The sequence below is a fragment of the Halichoeres trimaculatus genome, unplaced genomic scaffold (genome assembly GCF_033239565.1).
Source record: "Halichoeres trimaculatus isolate MK-OKI-2021-1 unplaced genomic scaffold, fHalTri1.1 fHalTri1_scaffold_5, whole genome shotgun sequence".
NCBI lineage: Eukaryota > Metazoa > Chordata > Actinopteri > Labriformes > Labridae > Halichoeres > Halichoeres trimaculatus.
In genome coordinates, this window is record NW_027437183.1 from 18007074 (window position 1) to 18027255 (window position 20182).

At 39.3% G+C, this 20182-nt stretch overlaps 2 protein-coding genes across 2 annotated transcripts in view; one reads left to right on the forward strand and one right to left on the reverse strand.

Annotated features, from left to right (window-relative positions):
- The first annotated feature begins 569 nt into the window (after nt 1-569).
- cmklr1 (chemokine-like receptor 1) lies at nt 570-2511 on the forward strand. Its single transcript, XM_074670520.1, has 2 exons — nt 570-634; nt 751-2511. Exon 2 carries the CDS (start codon nt 769-771, stop codon nt 1816-1818), a length of 1050 nt encoding a protein of 349 aa, XP_074526621.1. The 5' UTR covers nt 570-634; nt 751-768; the 3' UTR covers nt 1819-2511.
- Nucleotides 2512-5999: 3488 nt separating this feature from the next.
- The window catches only part of wscd2 (WSC domain containing 2), a 36986-nt gene continuing 22803 nt past the window's right edge, over nt 6000-20182 (reverse strand). The window contains exons 4-10 of the mRNA XM_074670141.1: nt 19343-19457; nt 16227-16411; nt 14043-14164; nt 13787-13961; nt 12548-12712; nt 12259-12459; nt 6000-7859 (exon numbers count right to left, since the gene is read on the reverse strand). Of these exons, the coding sequence (XP_074526242.1) occupies nt 7507-7859; nt 12259-12459; nt 12548-12712; nt 13787-13961; nt 14043-14164; nt 16227-16411; nt 19343-19457 (1316 nt within the window). The 3' untranslated portion in view covers nt 6000-7506. The remainder of the gene's footprint in view (nt 7860-12258; nt 12460-12547; nt 12713-13786; nt 13962-14042; nt 14165-16226; nt 16412-19342; nt 19458-20182) is intronic.

The following is a 20182-nucleotide window of genomic DNA, read 5'->3' on the forward strand; positions in this document are numbered from 1 at the left end:
TATACACATACACACAGACACTGTGGATTACATTATAAATTCTCTAACTTCATTTATATTTAACGACGGCTAAAAACATGCACAGATTTTCATCACCACAGCAGAGAAAATGTGACTGACAGGTGCATGGCATAGCTGCTCAACATATTAAATCAAAATAAAGAAACAAAAGCAGAAACACATTTAAAAAGCTGAGGTCTTACCTGTTTGCCTTAAACTAGCATAAAAGTTGACCCTTTTCATTAGCTAACTATATGGTTTTAGCTTACTCTGTAAACACTTGTGGTGTTTTGAATATAACAGGGTGAGTTATATAAGCTAGTTTCAATTTAGAAAAAAAATAATTGAGCTGTCAAGAAACAGAAATACAGAAGTAATCAAAACAAAGAGTGAAAAATGTGTTTGTTCTGCAGTAAAGATTAAAATTATCTGGAATAGGTGTTATTTCATGTCATCTATAGCCAAAATGCAGAACTGAAAATGTGAGGGGATGGAAGTATTGAGAAACTGTCAGGTCAGCTGATTTCAGAGCTTTCCTGTGGGTTGTGTGGTTCGCTCATAACCCCACACATTTATCAAACCCAGCACACCGGCTCTTGAAAGCACAAACAGCAGAGGACAGTCAGAGCTGCAGGTAAGACTTCTTTCAATCATCTGAATTTGGAGTAAAAAGTCTCACCTTGTTGTGAAGAGTGTAACATTTACATTTGCAGAGTACTGTTTTTTTAATCAGTTTTTCTTTTTCAACAGTTGTGTTGACTGATCAGAATGGAAGACATGGAAGAAATTTCGTATGACTATAACTACACCAACAACTACGACCATGACTACAATGACACTCCAACTGAGAAGTCAGTGTTTACACACCAGTCCACATGTTGGTCTGAAAAGTTGTGTGTCGTCTTACTCGCGGTCAGCATTGCTGTTTTTCTGCTGGGCTTCTGTGGAAATGCTCTGGTCATCTGGATTTCTGGCTTCAAGATGAAGAAGACCGTAAACACCACCTGGTACCTGAGCCTTGCCATCTCTGACTTTGTTTTCTGTGCCTTCCTCCCCTTCAACATCATCAACATGGTAATGGAGGAATGGATCTTTGGCCGCTTCATGTGCAAGTTTGTCTCCTCTGTTATGTTTCTCAACATGTTCAGCAGTATCTTCCTCCTGGTTGTCATCAGTGTTGACCGTTTCGTGTCAGTCGTGTTTCCAGTTTGGGCACAGAACCATCGCACAGTGAAGAAAGCTTCAATTATTGTTTTAATTTGCTGGGTTTTCTCCATCACTCTGAGCCTCCCCTCTGTGATCTTTCGTGAAGTTGGCACTCATTTTGGTCGAAATGTTTGCTACAACAATTACACTTGGGGCAGGTACAGTCACAAAACGGTTGCAGTGAGTCGCTTCCTTGCAGGATTTGTCGTGCCTTTTATCATCATCATCATCTGCTACTCCATCATCATCCTCAAACTTCGCACCCACAGGATGACCAAATCCTCCAAACCCTTTAAAGTCATGACTGCGCTTGTGGCAACATTCTTTGTCTGCTGGCTGCCGTACCATGTGTTTGTGCTGCTGGAGCTGAACCACCAGAACTACGACCAAACCATCTTAATCACCGGACTCAAAGTGGGGACTTTTCTGGCTGCAGCAAACAGCTTCCTCAACCCGGTGCTGTATGTTTTCATGGGCAATGACTTTAAGCAGAAGTTCAAGAACTCCTTGCTCTCAAAGATGGAGAATGCAATGGGTGATGAAGGTCGCACCACCAGCAGGTACTTGTCCAGGTCCAGCTCCATGGACGGTCGAGCCTCCACACACATCTAGAGGCGTCAGATATTACTGACGTCTTAAAATGTGTCTTTGCTTGTAAAAAGAAAAACAAACACTCTGTTTATAATGAATGTGCAATCATTTGTCTTATTTTCCCACTGTAGACAGCACAGAGAAATCTGTTGCCTGATTAAGTTTGTATTATTGAAGAATGTGTGAGTGTGAGCTGATGCACACGCACTCAGCTCATCTTGTGTAGCAGGGGTTTAAGTCGACAGTCTTTTCCGGCAGAATGTTTTTTAGTGTTTGAGAGCAGGATGTGGAGACCATTCAACCATTCAACCATCCAGTTTCTAAATTACTTGTTTCTTTTAAATTGCAAATGTATTTTTTCATGAATGCAGTTTTTGCTAGATTGGAGCATGAATTGTGAGGGTTCCTTTCTGCTTTTTAATAGTGTCACATGTCAAAACTGGATCAGGGAATAACCTGTATATTCACAGCTTGTATGTTGTAAATTTGGTTGAATGGACCTCGTTTTTATCTCTTACATAGTTGCACAGCCTTCGACTACTTTTCTTCAGACATCTACGGCCAAGTTGGTGGTCAGGACTCAGGAAAGCAGCAGTTTGTCGGATGAATTTGTATTTATTGTTTGTTCATTCCTAAAAGCTGTACAGTTTGTGTCTCTTTGTGAAAAAAAACGATTGTATCTTATATTTCTGTGTTAATAAAATAAAGTTTGGACAACAGCAGTGTCAGGGACTTTTTCTCTGGTCAGGGATAATAGTTTGGTCCAGTGAATTTTGTTCTTCTCCACATCAGCACACTTTAATTCCATTTTGTAGCTTTCATTTTCAAATAAATAAAGAAAATATCTTTGAAAAGATGTAATAAGTTGCTACAGAGCAAATGTGCTGTTTGGAAAAATTCAGGCATAAAAGAGACAGTATGCCCTTAGTCAACACAACTATTAGCTGAGTAGTGTGACCTTCATTTCTAAGTTGTCTTTCTTATCAGAGATACTTGAAAAGGTGGTTGCTAATAAGCTAGTCCCTGCACTGCTTAGACATCATTCTTCACAAGTTTCAATCAGGTTACTGTCAGATGCACTCCACAGAGACAGCATTTCTTAGAGTGTCTAATGATATCATGATGGCCTCCGACACAGGCATGTCCACTATTGTAGTTCTGTTTGACCTTAGCGCAGCTTTCCATACAGTTGATCATCAGATCTTCCTGGATCGGCTCCGTGCCCACGTAGGTATTTCCAGCAGCGTTATTAACTGGTTTGTCCTCTACTTTACTGGTAGAAATTTCTCCTTTGCTGCTGGTCCCTATCAAGGTTATAATAGTTTGGGATTTTTTTCCCATTACAGTTTAGTTTTAATTAGTTTTAGAGCGGGCATTCCAGTTTTTATTGAGTTTTGATTTTTACAACAAGGCTTTGTTTTAGTTTAGTTTCAGTTTAGTTTTAGTTTTTTCATACCTTATTAACCAGGTGCAGGATTCAAAAAGGTCAGAGTGAATATTTTGTAATACTGTTTATTCAAGTCCAACATAGTGCTCACTGCTCAGTCAATGCTGATACTGAAGTGTTTGCTGCTGCCTTAAACACATGAAAATAATATAGACTTAATATAAAAATATAAACATAAATTATAAAAAAAATAATATGAACATAAATTATAAAAAACAATATTACATGAGCTTTATTAATTAGAAACTTGGACTCTAACAATAAAGGCAGACTCAAATACAATTAAAGGTAGATTCACATGCAATGAAACTATTACAGATGCTCTGATTCATTGCTCCTCTACGTTTTGTCGCAGCACAGAGCACAGCCAGTCAGTGCAGTAAACAAGCACGCCTCAGTACGACGCTATGATGGTGCTGTACGGCACTGACAACTGCCTAAAACTGTAGTAAAATTGGTTTGGAAAATGTGTCGGATTAATTAAAATCCTAAAGGCTGTTAATATTGTCAGAAACAATAACTAAGGACATTTTGTCTCTAATTTTGGTTAGTTTCAGTTAGTTTTGTTAACACAAAATACAGTTTTAGTTTACTTATCATTTTTGTTTTCTTTTCTAGTTTTTATTAGTTTGAGTTAACTGCAATGTGTTTTAAATGTTATTTTTCGTTTTTAGTTTCGTTTTAGTTAACTATTAAAACCTTGGTCCCTATACCTCTGAGTCTGTCCCTTTATTCATGTGGTGTGCCTACTGTACCAATCAGTACCACGTCTAATTCTGTTTGACCTGTATTTTCTACCACCCAGCAATGTTATCAATAGGTGTAATGGCATCTCTTACCATACGTGCGCCGATGACATTCAGTTGTATTGCTCATTTGATGCTGTTGATACCAACAATCTGAACATTCTGCATGATTGTCTGTTGGCAATTAATGACTGGTTAAGTAACAACTACCTTCAGCCATTGCTGCTCCTCAAGGCACTGTCTGTAATGTTGCTGGCTGTATTGGGTCACTGAAACCAAATGTTTGCTCTAGCCTGAGAAACCTTGGTGTTATCTTTGATCAGGACATGCACTTTGATAAACACATCCGTGCCTTGACCAGTACTTGCTTTTCCCATCTGAGGAACATCTCAAAACTGAGTTCAATTTATCTTATTTGGAACTGGAAATTATTAGTCATGCCTTTGTGTTATCATGGCTGGATTATTGTAACTCACTTCCTCTGTGTCTCAACAAAACATCTATTGATCAGCTCCAACTTGTTCAAAATGCAGCTGCTAGGTTTCTATCTTAAACTTCTAAACAGTCTCATATTACCCCAGTTCTGGCATCCCTACACTGGCTGCCAGTAAGCTACAGAATTCAGTTTAAGGTGATTGTTTTAACTTACAGAGTCCAACAGCGTCAGGCCCCTGAGTGTCTTTCTGAGCTGCTTCATGCATTCACTCCTGGGAGGACACTCAGATCTGTGCACCAGAATGAAGACTTGTGGTGACCGAGCCTTTGAATCAGCTCCACCAAGATTATTGAACGCTATCCCCCAGACTCTGAGAGCCGCTACATCAAACATCGATTTTATAAAGCTACTTAAAACCTACCTGTTCAAGCAGGCATTCCTTTGAACCTGTTTGACCAACTTGATGCAAATGTTCACTTTATGAAAATATGCATGAATGTGTTTTTCTGGTTTATTACTTATATTTTGCCTGTTTTGATTTTTCTTAAAGCACTATGTGACCTTACTCTGTGAAAGGTGCTATACAAATTAACATTACTTACTTACTCATGTACTTACTCACTTCTGCAGTGCATTACTACCAACACTTATCCAAGCCAAGAAAAATAAATGGGCAAGTTTTTCTTTAAGAAAATAAAAATATAAAGTATTGCAACATCTAAAAGGTTAAAACCAGTTGACTCCTATGGCATGTTACTTCCCTCTTTACAGAAAAGATTCATGGCTTCATGAGAAAGAGAACAAAGAGCGCCTGGTGATTTTTGGATGTTGAAACAAAGGAGGCAGGGGGGAAACCCAACCTAAAGGTTACATAAGATACATTCGAACTTTGGTCTGAATTATCTGTAAGACTGCTTCAATCAGTCTTTTCAAAAACAAACAAACAAAAAAAACACACACATATATATATATATATATATATATATATATATATATATATATATATATATATATATATATATATATATATATATATATATGCTTTATAACCTTGTTTAGTTAGCAGCTGGGCTGGAGAAAGTGCAGACAACTCAGTGAGCACGTAGGAGCCTTTGATGACTAACTCAGTGGTGGGGGTGAAAAAAATAACTGGAGCAAAAGGAGAGTAAAACTTTGACTTGAGTCTGTGAGGCTGTCATAAAGACAACAACACAAGTATTTTTAGTGTAGTTTCATATCAGATGGATGTGAAGTGTGAAACCGCAAAAGACTGCCACAAACCTTTTCAGCGTTGAACAAGTTAGCAGGAATCCTTCATGCCCTGGAAGGTGGTATGTTAAATTATTTATCGTGTTTGATTTCTGATTCTGATTGCTGCTCACCCTGTTGGGATTCTGATCCACTTGGTAACCCCATCACCATGCACTATAGCTTACATAAATCAGGGCTGAGTATTTTAAGCATACTTTAAGCACAGCAGTTATTTATCCTTTGATTTAATAGATCAAAGAAAGCCATGTCTGTTGTTCTGGGGTGTTTAAGAAATCACTCTTTATTAATCATCTTCATCTCTGTGTGTTTCCCAGTGTTTATTGCACAAACTGTTAACCACACCACATCTCATCTTTCATGTACTCATTTATTGGGCCTGATCACATTACATTCATCCCATAGAAAATACATTCAAAAGTGACACCTTTGTTCACACCGTGTCAGCCTGTCAATGAAAGCATTTGCCAATAAAGTTTAAAGCATGTGTTAAAAATAGAAAGAACTTTTCCCGTTTGCTTGTTGCAATACAAATATTGATGTGTCAGCAGCACGCACTATAAAAATAGATTTATCAACATCCTGAAATTGGAAGTCAGTTCATGTTTTCTGGCTTTTCACCAGTGTTTAATCAGTGTATATATCATGTATCAATTTATTTATATATTAGTTGATCTGTAAGCATATGGCAGAGCACATTTAGTACCGTTATAAGACGAGCTGCTTATGAAATCTGAGAATATCTCACACTATGAAAAGTAAAACTGAGGGACAGGTTTGAGCTGTTTCCAAGCCCCTTTTACTACAAAGCAATAAAAAATAAAGTTTCACATTGTTTGTGATTAACTGTCATAAACTTATAACGATCGCTACTGCTAACTTCTGATCTATAACACAAGCAAAATGCCTAGTGCCTCAGTGGTCTTTGGGAAAAGTGTTGCACAGTGAAGTGCTTTTTGGATTTCTGCATCGAGTCCAGTGTTCATAAAACATTTTCACACTTAGATTCTTCACCATGTGCGCAAGAGATAAATAAATGCTGTCTACATCAATCCTCTCTGCACAACAAGTCAGTGCCTTCATGAGGGAGTATTTTTCTTCTTAAATACGAAAAGCTGAGAATTAAGTTCTTCAGAATTGGAAACATGATATCTCTCACAGAAATTAGGGTGAAGAACTTCAAAAAAAGTTGGACACAGTATTGTTTTCAGGTAGTTATAACCTGCATATTGCATTTTTATCCCTCTGACAAAGGGTTAAATATATTACATTTACAGTAAAGTCACTCATAAAATAGTATTGTTCTGTAACTCTTATAGCAGCAGAAGGTTAATACATTTTAATGTTTATGTTGTTCATTATTATTATTTTTCCATTGCAAAAACCAGGATCACACAGTACACCTCAGAGGGTTTTGTATTATCTCTTGGGTCGAATGTTTTTTCACTGGCAACAGATCACCCAGCACAGTCTTCAGTCACAGCTAATATACCTTCTACATGTTAAGGCATGTGCACACGCCTAAACAGCACATGTGCATAGAGCAGAATAAGAAGTGCTTTTCATTCAGACAGAAAAATATAAAGTTCAAACTGTTTCTTCTATTAATGCATGAAGCTGCTGGAGTTAAAAAATAAAAAGAGGACAAAGAAGAGACTGATTTCTTCATCATTTAGCTTCAACCTGTATGACCTATGAGAAAAACAGGAACATTTATTATGCCATGTTATCCTATAATTATGATGAAGAGTCCATTCACAAAGAAGTTCAAATTAAAGAGGAAGAACAGTCAAGCGAAGACATCACATGTATCATCTTGGCAGGTACTCCTCCGGGACTCCAGACATATTCCTTTTCTTCAAGGCAGCATTGACCGTTTTGATCAGTTCATTGATGCTGGCTCTCATCTCTGGAGAGTAGGGGTCATATTCAAGCTTTCGTAGCCCTGATCGCTTGAAGTTCCCGTCCTTCTGACCCTCCACACAGAGCAGGCGATCCTCAGAAACCTTCAAACCCAGAAACTGGACCATTCCCTTCAGCTGGGTGAACAGGTCTCTTTTCAGATCCTCAAAGTGGACCACGTGGACGTTTTTCCCATAAGTCAGCCAGTCCAACGTGTGGGACGCCCACCATGGGGCGTAGTTCTTCACAAACTCAGGCCACTCTGTGAAACACAAATAAAAGTAAATCAAGATATGAATGTTAATTGGAAGATGTGCAGGGATTAAAATATGGTAGAGAGAAAAAACACTCAGGTTCTTTTTAGTCAAGTAATTGGGACCCTTTACATGAGGCCTCAAGGATTAAACTTATAATTTAAAACACTTCAATGTTTGGACATTTAGGAACTTTGCATATTATGGGTAAAACAACAAAAATGCACATGAAAAAGAGAGGAGCTGTGCTCTCCACATCTCAGACACAGAGCTCCCTAAACAGAGCCATTCTGCCGAATTCAGCTCAATGCGAACAGAAAATAAACTCTTTTGATGAGAGTGGTCGTGAATGAAATGAAGGAAATGGAGATAAACTGAAACTGTAACATAAGCACAGGCTGATTTATACATGAAACAGAAACTTGGGCAAGAAAAATTCAACAGTGCATTCGCAAAACACAAAGAAAAGGTTTCAATAGATCATTTCAGAGGGTTTTTTTCACACATCTCATTTTACTCTCATTTTACATTTTTCTCCACTTTTGGGAGGAACGGCTGACCACCATTAAAGGACAATTATACAGAGATGTGTGTGTGTGTTATGGAAGATTTCTGGCTAAAGCCCTATTTTGTGTTTGTTTGTCATGAAGAGGCATCAGAATTAATTTTAGCCTGTCTCACTTCCTGCTGAAAACTCCTCACGACACCTTTAAATATGAATTTGATCGAACAGCTTCAACGAGACGTTTTCATCTTGTACAAAATGAAAGAAGTTTGACCTTTAGCTTCTCTTTAATCAAACAACTTAATCACTTTCAGCTGTTTCACTATCAATAAAGACCTTCAACAAAATTTCTGAAAGAAAAAATCAAAGCAGGAGCTGAATGAAAAAGAGAAGTATGAGTCCAGATGGACAAATGTTGATGTCATTTAGCAGAAAGGCTCTTTATGGAAGGGTATGTTAAGTTGTTCCTGAAATGTCTGAACAGTAAAGTGGACATTTTTGGCTGTCAGTCGAACTGTAGAAATACTGCAGGAAAAATCCTTTAGTTGCAACTTTTTACTCATTGATAAACTGCTGGCTCATAAAAGCCGTGGCTGGCAGGAACTGTTAGAAAAGCCTGTCGTTAAAGTTTAAAGGCTGCCGAGTTTGAAGCGCTGTGAAGAAAACCTATGAGAGGCAGTTTTTATACAGAGTGGACAGAATATTAAATACTGCGTCTAAAACAAAACAGGCTGCGATGAAACACTGAGGAACTTCATGTTACCTCACTGACTTGTATCCTTTATCAGGCTGTCTACAAGAAACAGGAACTTTAAATAAGACAGAAAAAAGGTTTCATCTCTTTCTCTCAGCATCCTATTTTACTAATGCCTGGCTGAGAAGATTAGCTCATTGTGGAGTTTTTATTCACGTGTTTGATTTCCATCAGAGAAAGTGAAGGAGTTTAGATAAGAGCCGTCAGATATCACTGTGCTTCCTGAAATGACACGCCCTCTAAAATAAACCGCTGCAGACTTTTCTTTATTGGGCTACACTGAGAGGCATCAACTGTCAAAAACATCATCTGAGGCCCAAAGTCTCCCGCTGCAGAGGTGGGTGCATCAAGTCAAACATGTGACGTCCCAGACACAAAGTCATGCTGACTCTCAAACTTCTCCTCTGTGTGTATTTAATGTGGCAGCTGTCATGAAGCCTCTCTCTGCGCTGATGCCACAGACACAGCTCTCCTCCTACAGCTAGGAGGAAACACTCATTGGAGATGGCAGCCTGAATGTGCTGATGTTTTCACAAAGAGAGACAACTGCTGGGTCGGCAACTCTGCAGCCTCTGGAAAATCGATTAAACCCTACAGAAAGTCAGAGAGACGATACGTGGGTGAGACAAAAACAAACACCATGGTTAGGGGGGAATGTGGTGAGAAAAGGAGGATATTTAAGATGTATGACGATATCCTGGAGTACGTGGACCTAAGGCTTCATTTCTGTAATTACACAATGACCAATGACCTCTTTTAAACCATTTAATCATCAAGAAGTCTCAAGAGAAATTTAACGAGAACAAATTTTGCTGAAACGTTATTAAAAACTTGGGTAATAAACGGTGACACAACAGAGTAACATGTCAAAATCTATTGCAAAACAAAGCAGTCAAAATGTGCCATGGTAAAGTAATCCATCAATTCAGACAGTCATTAAAGGTCTAGCTGAATGTTACTGCACAAACTCTGAGATGGTGCAAACAAATTCAGTAGCACATAAAAAACAGGCTCCAAAAAAAGCTTATAAAGCTCTTCACAACATACCTGCACCATTTCAACACCAAATAAATACAAGTCATTTGAGGGAAAGTCTTACTGAGCAAACAAGAGACAACTCATCCCACTGACTCATCTGGAAAGTTAAGGAGAAAACAGGCAGCCAAACATGTCTCAGAAACTCTAATGCTCAAAATAACATGTATTGTTTGATAAATCCTGCTTTCAAAAACAAAGAGATAAACAAGACAATTGTCTGTTTTGTCAGGGGGGTTTTACGGGCTGGACTATTTCTGTGTCGATGCGACTTCCAGGGGTCTATGCTGAATGTCTACGAGCTAAGTTAAGCTAAGCAGCTGCTGGTTGTGGCATCATTTTCAAAAGAAGGATTTGAGACAAGCTTATCCCTTCACGACTCTACCAAAGGAAGACCGACTCCCCAAGCAAAAACACAACTTCTTCCAATGTAAACTCATTGTTTCAGGTGTCTGATCAAGAATAACTTCTCTGCACAAAATCTATACGCACATTTCTTGACTCAATGTTGCACAAGAGTCTGGAGAACGAGCTGGTTTTACCTGGTGACACATCTCATGATCTGACAAACCACAGTGAGTGTGGTTGTGGTTGCTTGGCTAAGAGTTTCATTTCTCCCTTCTGCAGCACAGATTTTGCCACCGATCATGTTCGACTCAGGAACATCTCCAAATAAAACACTGAGCTCAGCCACCGTCGCCTCCGAGGAAAAACCACAGAACAGCTCTTCACGGGTTTATGGATTATTTCCTCCATTTCTTTGCTTCTGTACGTCACTGCTGACCCTTTGCCACTTCATCAAATATTGCAACATCTCAGCACAGACCAATTCCTTTCTACATTACATTTCAACACTTTGGCATTTGAGGAATTGTGTTTTAGGAAAGCCTTCATTAATTTGTTTTTGGGTGTGTTTTCACAGAGTTTTGTACTTCAGGTTGTAAAAATGTGTTTTCTTCTTGCTTTCAGAGCAAAAACTGAGTTTCCATTTAACCAAAGGGGTTCAGCATCACTGGTATGAAGCAGTGTTTCCCAAACTTTTCTTCTGGCGACCCATTTTTTTGAGGAACAAGCCACGGCAACCCAATCCAAAATATGTCCAATCTGTGAATCGATTGACAGGATAAATATGTAAAGATACAGAAAAGGTTCTTTAATGATGTTCTGCATCATCTTACATCTTTTGTACCAGCTAACAGGCCTGAGAGACAAATTTGACTTATGTATTACAACTTACACTCTGAAAATACTTACATTATTACTGTGACCGCTAGCTTTTCAGAACTGTATCCCAGTCATGTGTACAAGATGAGAGAACAACACATGTATTGAGCGCAGCGTCCACTCTGTTTCTGTATTTTGTCTTCATTTTTGTGAGATCTCTAATTCGTATTTGTATTTTTTTCAATGAGCCTGTTGAAGTCAAGTTTCTGTCAGTCATGACAGACAAGAAAAAATATTTTCTATTCTATTCTATTCAATTCTATTTTATTCTATTTCTATTTTATGTGGTTGTGAAAGAGATAAAAAGCTAAATACCGGACTCAGGACGAGATATTAAAATGTAAAGCTCATCCAGAATGAAGCAAAGGATCCGTCCATGCCTCTTTTTCAGCATGACGTCACTGCACAGCTGTAACAGCCCCGTTTCTGCAGCTGGTGCCTATCCAAGATCGGACAGTGACTTTGGACTTTCAAAGTCAAACAGGTTCTGAATCTGAACTCAAATCTTTCTTTTGGAAATTAGGGAACAAAGTAATCAATGGGCCAGCTTTTTGTGTGATAGTGACACAGTGACAGTGTTTTCCTCTGAGTGCTGTAAAACAGTAAGAAAGATATGGTGGCTTGGCTTTGGTTGTTTGAGCTCATGGCTTCAGACTTGTTTTAAAGCAGTTACATGTTTTCTGGCAATGACCCTTTATGATGAAAATATAACCAGCTATGACGGTGTGAGGAGCCAGTCATCAGTGAACGGAAAGCACGAATTTCATGTAAACATTCTGTAAACTAATTTGGCGACCCATAAAAAATCTCTGGCGACCCACCTGTGGGTCAGGACCCTGACTTTGGGAATGACTGGCATAAAGCATCAGCAGTGTTAACAGCTGCTCACCTTTCCCTCTCCAATGAGCCTGAGAGGCAAATCCAATATGGCCGCCATATTTCCTGTTAAATTCAGCCATGAGAGCCTTGTAAGGGTTTCGAATCATGAGGATGCTGGAGTCGAAGGCTTCAATCTCCTTCCTGCCACTTTCATGAGTCTTAATGCAGATCGTCCTCCCACTTCGCCAGTGGTCCCGCTCCCCTTTAAATCCTGTGAGATCAAGACGACCGACAGTGAAAATATTTAATCTACAGAGGTGTGCAAGAGGAATGTGAATGAGATTAATGTTCAAGCTTACCTTTATTATAAAGCGATCCATCAAAGTAATAGCTACCGCTGTAGAAGCCAGTGGCGAGCTCTATGAGGTGGCGAGCCCATGTGTTACCAGCCCCTGGGAAGCTGGCGAGGGCCACCAGCTGCTTGGCACGAGTGGAGAGGAAGTGGCGGTCCATGCAGCGGTTATCTGGAGAAAGAACGACAAAGGCCGACAGGGAATGTTATTGATCTTTCTATATGTTAAGTTTCATGGGTCTGATCTGTGACAGAACAAAATATTTAACAATTAGCTCAGCACAAAAGGAAGGGTTTGAGAAGTTGGTCACTTCCTGTTTAATGATCTTGCTCTGTGATAATAAATAAAGTAGACATGACATCCCTGAAGACAGAAAGCATGGCATTAATTTCTTCATAACAGGATACAGATACTTTGCTGTGTTTTTTTTTCATTGTTGTGGAATAGTTTGACTGATTCCTCCCCATCCTAAATTTCAGGATGTCTGCCCCTTATGACGTCAAAGTGTTGGCTAATATGTTTAGTCAGTGTGAGAATTACAGAAGTAAAACATTTCTAAACTAATTTCATACCATGCTGCAGGTTTTTTTGTTGTTGTTGTTGTGGTCTTTTTTTTGTTTCATAGCATCAAAACCTCATTATTAGTTTGCTGGGCTCTCTGTTTTTGCTGATCAAAGCAACAGCTGCCTGGTGCATGAGGATGCAAAACCCACAACAACACGTAGGCTTCAGACGGACTCATGCTACAAGTTGCAACTCATAAATACATTCAAACTTTTTTTAAAAAGATTATGATGAAATATGAATTAGGAGACTTTGTTTTTCACATTTAAATACATATATTTTTAAACAGCTTTCATAATTTAATTTTACAATACTTTTTTTGAAAGTGAAGTATTTAGAGCTGTGAGAGAATAACTGCTGTAAATGATTAATACAAATGAATAATTTCAAAACTTCATTAAAAAATATCAAAAACATTTTTGGAAAAAATAAGCTTACTTAAAAAACAAAATGAAACATTTTGATGATTTCAGCAGTTTAGAGTTTCTAACACAGTAATGAAAGAGGAAAAGGAACTCATTAGGGTTGGAGTCAGCTGTTTATCTGTCAACAGGACTTTTTAAACTTGAAACATCACGTATTAAAAGGTTTTGCTCTAGGACGTGGCTAACACCTCATGTTTTTACAACACATTTCTTATTCAGCTGTGCCCATTTTAAACGGCTTGGTCACAAAATGTACCTTGAACCTGTGTCTGGTACACTACAAAGTACTCGTCGTTCCCACAGCTCTCAAACTCCTCCCCATGGCAGCGATGCAGACACATGCCCTCGTCCTCCAGCTCATGGAGGGAGAAGAGATGAGTCGGGAAGCCGCAGAGACATCGGTCTCCAGCGAGGACGGCCAGTGATTTGTCCTGAAACACAGATGGCATCACACACCGGAGAGGCACTCACATGCACAAATGTACAATCCCTGAATACACACGTCCCCTCACCTTCTCCGTGCACATGTCCACACACTTGTCCACAGACATGTTTTGGATGACGGCGCTCACAGGAAGAGCCAGAGTGACGTTTTCAGGCCGGTGGAAACAGCCTTTGAAAATAGCACTGCCATCTGAAAGAAACAGAAGAAAAAAAAATGTTATTCATCCTCAAACACACGAGTCCACCGAGGCCCTGACCTGTCAGCCGACTCAGCCAATAGCAGCACTAACATCCTCGCAGCGTGTACATGACCTTTGATCCCATGACCTCCTTTGCTGCGATGGAAAGATCATATATCACACAGCAGAGAGGAACTTCTCTCTACAGGAAATTAATCTGTAAGATGATGCTTCATGCTTTGATAACAGCTTTTTGGATATTTTGGTTTTGCTGCGTCTACACACACAGTACATCTCTCAGAGCGATGGCTCATTAGTTGCTCAACCTCAGGAATTCAACGTGAATGATTCATCAAAAAAAAGGAAAGATAAAGTGCTTTAAAACTACATTAATCAACAGGAGAGGTGTGTGCAGCACCAGATAGAGTTTGAAAATCATCGTTTGAACTTTCTGCTGGAGAAAACCTAAACACCCGTTTAAAATGTTCATTTTTTACTTGACATGTCAGCTGTACTGAAACATAGAAGAAGTGATTCCTGCTGACTGTGGAGCGTAAGGACCAGAGAAATGCAACTAACCCTTGAAAGGTTTCAAAAATGACAGACACCAGGATTAAGAAGGGTTGTTGTCTTGCAGGTCACCAAATTAAATTTGTGAATACGGCTGTGCACTGATGGTACTTCTCAAACAGACCAGCCACACCAAGCTGTAAAAATACTCTCTGCTGCCATTAGCTCAGAGCTTCCAGTGCTGCAGGATTTAAAACAGCTCTAGCCACATATGTGTCAAATGTTTTATTAATTTCTGACCTTTTCTCTGACTTTAAGTGCTTTTTTAATGCCATGTCCATGCTCTCCTGCAGAATATCTTCAGTGCTTCTTCTCTTTACATGAACTGCCTTTACTCATTTTTCCCTCAACAGCATCTTGAGAGACAATTTGTAAACTACTGATGTAAACTATCGGCTGAGTGAACTCTATGAGGTGCAGCACGGTCTTAAAATAAAGCACACACGTTTGCTGCACCACAGCCCAGGATTGTCAAAGTGGTTCACGTTTACTTAAAACAGTCGATCATACGGATGTGGTGGCAAAAAAAACACAAAAAAGACACTTCGACACATTTCCTGCATTTCCTCTTTGATGTGCTGTGCTCACATGGCCAACATGAAGGTCAGAGGTGAAAAGACAAACACGCAGAGCTTAATCAGCAGTCTGAAGGATGACAAACACAGAGGAAAAAGCAGAAATGAAAATAAAAATAAACAAACAGCCCTGAACTGGACGAGTGAGGACTGAGATAAGAACTGACCATAAATGTTTAGTCCATCTAACCAGGACTCTTTTGTGTTAATGGCTTATTTCTTAGAAGTAGAAGAGGAAACAGGAAACAAAAGAGTGAGCATGTTTCCACACCTTGCGGCTTGGAGTTTTTCTAAATTTCACAGTGAAAAAAAAAGACTCAAAGGAGAAATCACATCTTGCAACAGATCTTAAATAACCTAAACTAGGGATCATTTTCACTTCTGATAATCATTCCTTCTCTTCTCTTCAGTTTCCAGGCAGCAGCAGCAGCAGCAGCAGCAGCAGCAGGCAGTGAGTGTTTAAGATGCAGACAGCGGTCTGCTGCTGGGCTGTGGAGGTAGCTCACATCTTGGGGGACAGAGGTAAACACAACAGAGCAGCTTGCTCTCAACTGTGGCAACAACCCAAACAAAACAAACATCCCACCCAAAGCTAACAGCTGTTATTGTTAGAGCTCTGAATCCAAATGGAAAAACAATTACATAGTATTATATGTGCTTATTTAACTTTTCAGAGATGTGACGTGATAGATCACAAGAAAAACGAAGAGGAGTTGAATGTTTTAATGTTCAGGGATTTTTGTGTGAATGACTCTTCAGTCTCCTCTGATGAGTGATTTAAGTGAATATCTTTTTTCAGTCTTTGTGATTAATGAAATTTATAAGGAGGGATTATAGAAGTGTTAACTCAGTGGAGCTAGAGTGGTGGACCCCTGTTAAGAAAACCATACTGTTCACACAGAGTCTGAGGGGGGATTGTGAGACTCACAGCGGCGTGCAGACTCCTGGCTGAGCTCCAGCCTGTAGATGGACAGCCTGTTAGCTCCTCCACACTGGTTGCTCTTCTCTCCTTTACACTCCATGTTGCATTCGCTCTCTGAAGCATTCGGCGCCTGGATCTTGTGACCACAGTAGCACTCTGCTCCAAACTCCAGACCTGCATACATGTAGCCTCTGGAGGAACAAGAAGGGGAGAAAAAGGATTAACATTGTTAATAAAGAAGGACGTGAGAGGGTTCAAGTGATGGTTCTAAGCTGTCATTAAGTGTCTTAATCCCTCATAGGCCAGCAAAGATGATCATTCAGGGCAAATTCATTACAGACCCAAACAAATGATGCACAGTGGATGATGATGTAAAGATGAGAACAAATCCAACAACTTTGGGATGATGCGTCTCTCTTGTCGAGGAAGAGGAGAGAAATTCTACACTCTCCGAGGCAAAGCCAATTATTCCTGTACAGTCCTTTGTAACTGAAACCTTCACACAAGGTCTCCTATTTCCTTTCTATTGCCTTATGGAGGATTCATCTCCCGTGGGGCCTCACTCATGCAATTAGACACCTAGCACACCCTCACACGAACAACTCCCCAGGGACATCAATCAAAAGGTGATGTGCTGCTGCTGCTGCCCCTCATTTGTTTGTCGGTTTTTATTAACTCCCAGTTCGTGAAGAGGATGCAAGCAGGATCCAAAATGAAGAAGTGAGAGAAGGAAGAATGTAAAAACAAGACCTCTGTTCCTATTCTGCGCTCTGTGAATTAAATCAGTGATGGGTGAAATTTGGTACGTTTGATGGAGCCATCCCCAAAAAAATCTTCAGGGAGCATAAAAACGCTGAGAGAAGATGGGTGAGGAATCAAACAGGAGGATAGGGTGTGAGGCAAAGGAGATAAGTGGGTGATGGAGGATGCATGAGCAAATGGAAACCAGCACACTCTTGTCTGGACGTCATGACAGATAAAAGTCAAAGGGTTGTAAATTCAGTCTTTCTTTAAAAAGGGCAAATGACTGATAATAGTGATCTTTATATTTTTGACAGAACATCCTCTCTGAAGATGTTAACATTTTTGGAGCCTCACTGCAGGTTTTCAGCTCCCACTCAGCCACAGGATGTAGCTGATGTTGGGCAATAAAATCTGGCTCGCAGTTGATGCTCCAGTTTCTTCCAAAGATGTTGGATACAATGCAGGCTGTCAATCAGGAAACTCAGTCAACAACCACAGGGTTTGATGATAGAAACTCAAATGAATACTAGGCTTTCAAAAGTTGTGATAAGTCAAAATCAACAGCTCTGCTTCACAGAAATTAGCCAAACGACATGCTCTGCAAAGGGTGTCAGTTAGGTGGAAGTGAACTAAACCATACCATACCATACCATACCATACCATACCATACCATACCATACCATACCATACCATACCATACCATACCATACCATACCATACCAGCTTTATTTATAGAGCACTTTTAAAAACAACCACAGCTGTAGACAAAGTGCTGTACAGGTAGATCAAATGAAATGATAAAAACTGATAAGTAAAAACAGACAAATAAGAGAAAAACACTTGTAAAAAACAATAAGAAGCAAATAAAAAGCAAGTAAAGGGGAATAAAAGAAAATAAAAGAGAATAAGACCTGGCAAAAAAACTAAGTCTCGCTGGAGTTAAAAGCCAAGGAATAAAAATGGGTTTTAAGACGCTAACCCGCTAATGACGTTTTTTCAAATTATTTGACCCTGCATTTGGAAGAAATTGAGTCTTATTTATTTTTTTCTTTGCAAATGTCTGATTTATTTCAGTTAAGTTCCCAATATTAAAGAAAAATGAAAAATATTCAAACTGAGTGCTCTGTCAGGCTCCATCACAGCCCCTTGTGGGTTTTTTAGATTTAAAAAAATCTGCTGCTAAAAAACTGTGTTACTCTTTTACTGACCTAATTTTATTTCCTTTTGCTACTCAACAACTTATGTGACGTACTAAAAAAATAGAAATGAAACACTAATGTGGCTATAGTTTTATAATCTTTTCTCTGATAATGTTTACACACTTAATTCTGTCATTTCTAAGATGTTGTGTAAAACGGACAATGGCTTCAAAAATGAGGGGCAGTTAAAATTTAGCATAAAGTGTGAAAAGTCAATCAAAAGTGAAGAACAAGAAAAAGACTGATGTTTTTAAAGATGTGGCATCAAAAATCTGGAGCTGGTCCAGCAAAGAAAGACTATTCAGCACAGACAACATGAGGTGCTTGGGGTTAAGCGAAATCCATCTGCTCATATTTTCTCCATAACAGACTGATCTGTCCATGTTTGGAAGAGCTCAGGCTGAAGCTCGCTGTTGGAAACTTTTTCCACAACCTACCCTCCCAAAAAACAATATTTTGCATGAACCAGAGGTGTGCCATGATCTATAAACGAAGAAAAGGCCTTTCATGATGTTACAGGTTTGAAACACATCCTGTTCAAACTGTGTTGGTAAGATTTACCTTATTTGGATTTTGAGGTGGTGGAAACAGGCTGCACTCAAACAAAAGACGAACAGCCCCACTCTTTAAGTACAAAGTGAAAAGGCAGATGAGTGGACGTATTTATGGCCTTGGAGTGCATTCTGTTGTGTTGTTTAAACAATATTTTATTTATTTGTCCTGTGTGTTCGTTTCAGCTATGATAAAACCAATGATAAGTGAAGCGCTCTTACATAAAGGGCCATGCCAAATGTTTTCTGCAGCTTTGAATTACATCACATGATCATCATAAGCTGATATATGCTGCCCAGCTGTCATAGTCAAATACAAAGATGCTTACGTTTACATTATTCAGAGAAGACAACTTCTTTTAAGTCCAACACTCAAAATTTGGAAAAACTTTAAACTGTGATTTGATTTATTTTCTCCAGTCTGTTTATATTAATCTATCCCACATCATGACAAACAGTAATGCCAGTATTCAGATCTGTGTAAATCCAGCAGCTATCAGTTTTTCTCATTACTGTCTGGTTTTAAAGTCCACATCAGCTCTTTTAGTTCAGGAGAAACAGGGAAGAGAGATGAAAAAGGAATAATATCTAAAGGAAGAGTGTTTTTTGTTGTTTGGTGCTTTCATACCTTTCTGCACAGTTGTCCTGGCAACGAAATACAGTCATTTTTTTGTAGTCAAAAAAGGAAACTCCTCTCAGAGCTCTTTTCTGTGTGTCATCGACGTAGCAGCCAATGTATTTTGCTGAAACAGAGAAAAAAAGAACAAGTTGTGTGAACAGAACAAGAAATAAACATTCAATAAATGTGTGTTAACGGACATGCTGTTGGTAATTTGAGACTTAACCAATGCAAAAGAGCGGTTTACTCAAAAACTGTGTAAAAATGAACACTTCCTACCACAGTTTCATCGACATTTGCCTACATAGAGAAGAAGCAGCACACGAGGAGTCCAAACTGGGGCAGAAGTGTTATTTATTTATAAAGACACACATCCCCTTCTAGTGGCCTGTTACTGTAGTGGCAGTCATTTCACTGCATTAATTCACCAGTGTGTGGGGGGTTGGGCTTCAGTGAACCTCTGCAGAGGCAGCAGCCCTTCAAACAGCTCCTTTCCTCCTATTAAAACAAGACTCTCCTATTAAATCAAGCTGCACAGGCTCTACTGTACCTTTAACAAACAAACCTGTCACCATCTGTGCTGTGCCATTACCCCTCTGAGCCTCTGCTAATAGCTCAATGAGTCCTAGTCCTCTGCATTACTTTAATTGTTATGGGCTAAAGACCTGCATTTGCGCAGCATGTGGTGTGCTGCAGGACTGTAATCTTCTTTCTAACAATTGTTGAGCTGTAAAATAATCTGCTTTACCATGTAGGGAAACACTGATTTAAATAGAGCTGCTGCCTCTTTTTGCAAAGCATATTTCTGCTCAGGAAGAGAGGATAGAAGGAAATAAAACTGCATCTAAA

Coding starts and splice junctions, on each gene's coding strand:
- cmklr1 (XM_074670520.1), top strand. CDS start 769: ATGGAAGACATGGAAGAAATTTCGTATGACTATAACTACACCAACAAC.